Here is a 7,271-nt window from a genome sequence, read left to right as displayed (position 1 = left end):
TCTTATTTCCTGCTACTTTAGGGAAAGAGCCTACAATATCCAGGCCCCATTGAGCGAACGGCCAAGGACTAGAGAGGGGATTAAAGACCAAATGATCAACAAGTGTAAGGTCTAAATGATCAGAAAGGAGCTATATAATGTGGAAGAACCCCATGAGTGAGGGGGTGAAAAAGGAGGGAGAGTAAACACTGTAGCATACTAAACAATCTTAATATTCAATTGTGATCAGTATACGTTAAACTTTGGCCTCCTCGGACTAAGAATCCATTGACACTGATGTCTTTTATTTGTGCTTAATTATCTCTTAACTTAATATTAGCTATTGCCCAACTCATTAAGATCTAGTTCTTTGACTCATATTCTACAAATTCATTGTATTGGGCTTATTATTAGACCAGGACTCCATACATTTGGGCTTGGGCTCCAAATCTTGCCCTTATAGATATATATATATATATATATAATTTTTTTTTTTGAGAAATATTTCAAAATGGATATTTGACGAAACACGCTAACAATATTTTTTATTTAGTTAATATATATATATATATATATATCTGTATAAGCCAAAGCATTTCCTCAAATAACAGTAACTTGCAAGTAGTTCCTTCCTTGAGCATAAAATTAAATAGCTTTTCCAAATTCTTTCCTCTCTTTAATCTGTCAAGACTTAATCATGACTTTGCTTCTTGCCTATGAAATGGGAAGTATTCTTCTCACTGGCCAAGTCTTGTTGTTCCTTGGATCACATAAAACATATAAATTTCCTTTGGTGTCTGTGTAATTAGCCACCCTATCCCTATCGTGACACTGATACCCCTTTCAAGGGAAAACAGAAATATGGGTGGAGCTTTGCAAAAATTTGCTGCTGGTATAACCTCTAGCTCTATGTCTTTTATATAAAAAGTGGTGTGCACAATTATGTTACATATTGCCTATTCCATTTTTCTTTTTTTGTTTAAAATTCTTTTGAACTATGATAAAGCTGATGTTTTGCTGGTAAATATATGGAAAATGTGCATACATATACGTCAACGTATTTAAAAAGTCCATTGTTGAATTGAATGTTATTTTAAGATTATGTCCATCATGATGGGATCATGGAAAATGTATACATAAATGTTATGAAATGTTATTATTCAATGTCTATAAAAAGTTTGTTGTCGGTTATCCAGTTGAATTTAGTAAATGTTATGATCATCAAGGTGCAATTGAATTGCCCCAACATAGTCAGCATAATCCACAGTAATTGGAGCAGAAGACAGTAGGAGCTAACATGATTTCATAAAATTCTAGATGTTTAATCTCTCATCAACAACAAAAGCAAATCATTTCTGATACTTACAGAAAAGAATGGCTCATTCAAATGCCATGTAATAAGCACAACTTTGTGAATGAAATCTCACAAATTGTCCAAATTGGAAAACTTATCTCATGTAGAAGACCAGCCTTGCATTTTTCTGCACAACATTTTTATGTGTAGATTGTGGATTACTAACACCATTTACTTGTTTTGTTATATTTATAGATTTTCAAATTGACCCTTGTTATTGATATGACCAGAAGGGCTTCTTATTTTTTACTTTCTCATGCAGGAAGTGAGGAAAAGGCTAAAGAAATCAATGAAATTATAGATAAATGCTATGACGCACATTTTACCACGGAGCAGATGAACTATGTTGAATTCTTTCGAGCAGTTTGCGAAACTGTCGAGTAATTATCTACCTCTTTTTCTATATTAGAATTCATTAGCATTGATAAAATTTGCTTATTCTAATCAAATTTTGACAGAGATATCAACAAAAAGCTCGGTAACACACAATTTCGTGTACCGAAGACCACAACACTCACCTTAGCCTACAAGGTAAGAATTGATTCCATCAGGCACCTTCTACCTTTTAAATTGATATGTTTCATATGTTCACTAATTTGATAATTTTCCCTCCTCTGCAGCCCCCCTGACAGGCAATGTGGATGACCTGTGTGTGACCCTTAGTTTTTTTTTTATTATTATTTATTTATTATTTGGGAGACCCTTAGTTATTGATCCTCTTTAGTTTCTTTGCATGTGGCATTAATTACATGTATGTTTCTAGCACATCCAAATAGGGTAGGTGCAACTGTAGTTATTAAATGTGATGAGCAGTCCTTTAGGCCCAAGATTTGCACAAACAAAACAAATATTTATCAAACTAATCTTCTATGAGTCGTTTGGAAAATCAAACTAATATTTGGTCCAGTATTATGGATTGTACCCGATGCACAAAACTCTTACTTTTGCGAGTTTGGAAGGGGTGGTTGGTAAACAACCTTACCCCAAATTTTGGCTTAGTATTATGAGTATTATCCATTTACAATTAACCTTATTATAACATAAATAATCAAAATAATAGTTATCTATTTAGAAATCAATAAAATAAAGGGTTTGATTAACAAATGCTTTTAGGAAATTTGTTAATAGACCACTTAAGGAAAGTTTTAATACTGCTTTTATGGAAAAATATAAAAAACTGTTAAAAAAGTTAATTTCTTTTTTTCTCTTATAAAAAGTTTCTAATAATATTTCCTAAATCAATGTTCTTAGAACATCCGTAAACTTTTTCTCTAAAATAAAATAGAAATAAAATGGGCTTGGTTTAGTTTCTTGGAATTGATCCCTTTTGCAAATTGTTGTCAACCCAAACACATTCAAGATCAATGGATTTTGATGCATTAAAATGAGCTACAGTTCACAAAAACGCTTGAATAAACAGAGGTTGGAGCTGCCAAGTTATCATTGTCTTTATCATCGTATAAGTTAAAAACTAAGTCCCACTTGAGAAAAGTGGTAGCTCATGCTTATGTACCGTACAATAAAGCTTTCTATACCTTATGTTAATCATTGATTTCTACGAAATTAAATGCTGATAAATGGTTAATATCATTTGCAGAAACATTTCAAAAGCAAAGAAAAATCATTGAACAAGGATGAGTTTCAGGATATGCTCAAAGAAGTGATTTTTGATACAGGAGTTACTGGCATTGGTGGAGCAAAAGATTTAATCCTTTACATCTTTGGTGTCCCAATAACTACATTTGTTATCAAGCAAAGCATAATGCCACGTGCAATTCCTAATGAAGTTTTCATCCCAAGCATCACTTCAGCCACAGTCTTCATTCTTGCCAAACTCAACAAGATATGAAAAATATGCAATTGTATTGGTTAAAAAAACAGGTTTACTAAGGACCATTGAATGGAAATTATAATGTTGTATGATCTTCTAATACTTGTTATTTATTACATGGAGTCGACACAAGGCATATATGCTCTTGTACTTGGCTCAATGATTAATAGCTTTCCGTGTGTAAACTAAACTATATGACACAAAACTATGCTCAATGTGATACGCAAATTATACAGATTTGATTGTATTAGATTGTTTGAGTGCGTGTTGTGTGGGCGTGAGCTCAGGGGCGGCTTGATGTATTTGAGGGCGTAAGGCAAAAACTAACATTGAGGCTTTATATATATATGACTTAAAAAAAAATTAAATATTACTTAAACTCTATTATCTTGTTTGATATGCAAAATTATTACTAATTAACATTAACCATGTAATTTTTTTTTTTTTAGAAGTCTATAGACACAAAAAATTTGACAAAACTTTTCACACCTATTGATGTGGTAGACTAATAGTGGTAAGTAAAATAATAATGTTAGTGGTGGATCTAAGTGAGAACTAATAAAAGTTTGCCAACTCAATTATTGTGAAAAATGTTGTAAACTTTTTTTTTTTTTTTTTTGGTGTGTATTGCTCTCTTTTTTATTTTTTGAGAAGTGCTACATTCACAATATTTTTTACAACAAATCCTAAGTGTTAAATTGTTACTGATTTTAATTTGAACCTACTAGTAGAATTATATTTTTGTATCAATAACGGCCTGTAACAACTTACTACTTAGGATTTTTTGTAAAAATGTTATGAAAAAAGTTGTAGACACACTTTTCTCTATTTTTTTCTTGTCTTTCATTTGATAAAAGAATGATTTTATTTGTTAGCTAATATTTGGACTTAATTAATAAAAAAAAAATAACCCTATTGGTTAAAATTTGGGGGCATTTTTTCTACTTGGGGCCTTTGGCGATTGCATCTACTGTAGGGCTGTCACTGCAAGAACTAAGTCTATTGGGTGTTTACTAGGTGGATTTTTTGTTTATATGAAAGTTCACATAAGAAAGTTCTATCCTTATTTTAATATAGCTTAGATCTAGTGTCCAATTGGACCCGTCACAATGGTGACACACTTTTCTTTTTTAAAGTGATAATTATACATCAATTATAATATCAATTGACTAAATTTTATATATATATATATATATATAAATTCTTTATACAGTATGTAGGGCAGTACACATTGCGGTGCGGCCGGTTTTTTGGGGCCTTTTTGTGTCACACCTACAGGGGCAGTTTCCCCTCGTCCCTAATTGCACCTCATCTGTGGAGGAGAAGTAACCGGTTTACACAAGGTGCGGTGCAAGTTACCAGTTCAGTTAATTCCCCATTCTCTTAGGAACTAAACACAATGCAATTAACGTCCCCAAACCATGTCATGATCATTTAAAAATCCAAATATTCCAAAAAAGAGAAGAAGAAAGAAAACAAAAAAATTAAGTACAAACAGATTCACAATATTTCTCTCAAACTTACCCCCATTTAAAATCACAAAAAACCCAAATAAAAAAAACTAAACTAAACCCATAAAAGATCAAGCAAAACCATTGAAAATAAAATACATAAACAAACTTGGTAGGGGCATCTGAAGTCAAAAGTATTACTAGAAATTCCTGAGAATGTTGTGACAAAAAGGAGAGTGGAGATGGTGAAACTCCAAGAAACGTGGCATCGAGCTATAGATTGTGGCGGTACCAAGCAACAGAGGTTGAGAAGAGAGATAGAGAGAAGAGGTGATTGGGAGGGAGTCTGATGAGAGAGTGAAAGAGAAAGGTGGGTAACATAAATAAACATAGGGTTTAAAATCAAGCCAACTAAAACGGCGTCGTTTTATTTTTAGTTTTATTTTTTTTTTAAATTTAAATTTTATTGTAAAACGACATTGTTTGGAACTGATATTAAAATTAATATCAAGTACTAAAATGACGTTGTTTTTATATTTAAAAAAGAAATTAAAAAAAAAAAAACCTAATATTTTTCTTCTACCTTGCGTCTTTTGCTTTCATGCCTTGTTTGAGTTTTCTTCTCTCTTCTAAAACATAAAACTATATACACTGATATATGATATATGTCAAATTATAGTGTGTGTGTGTATATATATAGCAGTGCGGTGTGATTTTTCGTCGGAGTGCAAGATAGCCACTGCTTGTCACGTTGGCAGTCTTCAGTTTGCCTAGATCACCACTGACCACCATGCGTTGGCAATCTTCAGTTTGCCTAGATCACCACTGACCACCACGCCGGACACCTATGGTGGGTCTTTGAAGCGGTCGGATCAGTTTGGTGCCGGCCGGTTTCATTGATGCTGGTTGAATCCTGAACAGGCCTAATAGTATGTCACCATCGTAATGGGTCCAATGTGTAATTATTACTTTAAGTAGACAACCAAAAGAAAATGATATGAAAGAAAAAAAATCAAACAAAAGAGAAAGGAAAATATATGTGTGTGTGTGTTGGTAAAAAAATATCATGCTTTCTGATAGAGAAAAGTAATTGACGCCGTATGATACAATTATTAATTCAACTTTTGAACTAATTAATTTGATGTTATTTTTTGATAGATAAATTTTTAGCATTTGCCCGTTTGGCAACCCTACTCAATACACATTTTTCACATTTCAAACATATTTACACATATTTCAACACACTTTTTCACTCACACATATATCAAAAACACCCAAAATACCTTACTCAAACTTAGTTACCAAACAGATATTTTTAATGAGATATCATTCCTCCATGAATGATGGTATAGGGCTCAATAGAAAATGGGAAAGTCTATAGACACAATTTTTGTCACAATTTTGATGTGGTTGACAACGAGCATTTGAAAAAAAAATTGTGAGTTCATGTGAAAGTGATGGTTCGTCAATTACAGTCGATCATCACATTATTAAGTTGTGAAAAAGTGTGCAGTAGTAGAAAAAATGATAGAAAAATTATATTATCTATGTATGATATACTAATAGGCTTATTCTCATTTATAATATTGCATTTGCTTTCATAAAGGTTGGAACCTCTTGAATGTTTGAAAATTTTTACACATTTTCCTTTCAAAAAAATGAACTCATAAAATTTTAGAGGGCCAAACCATGAATATAACCTTTTAATTATTTTTTAATGAAAAAAAGAAGAGCATTTTCAAGATTTTAGGGGGCCAGTCCGTCGGCCATAAATAACATGCCTCTGTCCTTTGCTGACAAGAATGTTAACTAAACCTTTTTTACCCACAAAACTTCAATATATTGTCCAAACTTCGATTACCAACCTTTGTCTGCTCATCAGTTTGAGGGTGACAAATTGAGTTAAATTGAAGATTAGTTTCAAGCTTTTGCCAAAAGTACTGCACCAAAAAATGACTCATGAACTTGGTGGCAAAAAAGTTCTTAGTAAAAACCTTACAACTAACACTCAGCTCTCTACCACAACTCATAATGGCTATGAGGAAATTGAAATATTCTATTGAAAACTGAAACATTCCACATGATTTGGGCTTGGGTTCGGAAAATGGGCTAAGTTGGACTTACTGATAGTCCTGAAGACTAGCTTTAGAGGAACAAAGAGACAGCCCTGCCCAGTTGAAATCTCTTTTCTTTTCGCATATGCACTTTAAAGTTCAGGCCCATTATCTTTTTCTATGAGTCCCAGGACAAATTCTTGAAGTATTTTCCAGATTGCGAATTTGCGTTTTAGCTCTTGGATACAAAAACATTTTTGCACATGTTACCTTTGTTGCATTTGAGATTTGAAAACGAAAATATATTATATGTACAATAAGAAGAATAATCATGAGAGACAATCTTGGCAATCAGGGGTTTCTCATTTCTTTGTCTTCAAATGTGAATGTTTTCATTATGCTCTCTTTTTGTGAGTGTGTTCATAGGTGGTGTCAAATAGGAATAACAGTGATTAAATTTGGGTTGGGATTGGAAAAGTCTGTCCAAATTCGAAATAAGAATGTTTTGAACTTATAAACCAAACCAACGAAAACCCAACTCAATTTTCCCGTTTCCAACTTCCAGGATTTCTCTTCTCACTCAATAACCATTCCCTTTATTG

General features: G+C 32.6%; 1 protein-coding gene across 1 annotated transcript; it reads left to right on the top strand.

The window, feature by feature from the left end:
• Positions 1-745: 745 nt before the first annotated feature.
• Positions 746-3,333, top strand: LOC115954126. Its single transcript, XM_031072024.1, has 4 exons — positions 746-871; positions 1,596-1,713; positions 1,792-1,864; positions 2,931-3,333. The coding sequence occupies exons 1-4, from the start codon at positions 841-843 to the stop codon at positions 3,180-3,182; spliced, it is 474 nt and encodes a 157-aa protein (XP_030927884.1). The 5' UTR covers positions 746-840; the 3' UTR covers positions 3,183-3,333.
• Positions 3,334-7,271: the final 3,938 nt, after the last annotated feature.

The sequence above is a fragment of the Quercus lobata genome, chromosome 7 (assembly GCF_001633185.2).
Source record: "Quercus lobata isolate SW786 chromosome 7, ValleyOak3.0 Primary Assembly, whole genome shotgun sequence".
Classification (NCBI taxonomy): Eukaryota; Viridiplantae; Streptophyta; class Magnoliopsida; order Fagales; family Fagaceae; genus Quercus; species Quercus lobata.
The sequence above is the reverse complement of the archived record's forward strand: the minus strand, read 5'-3'. Positions and strand labels throughout refer to the sequence as shown.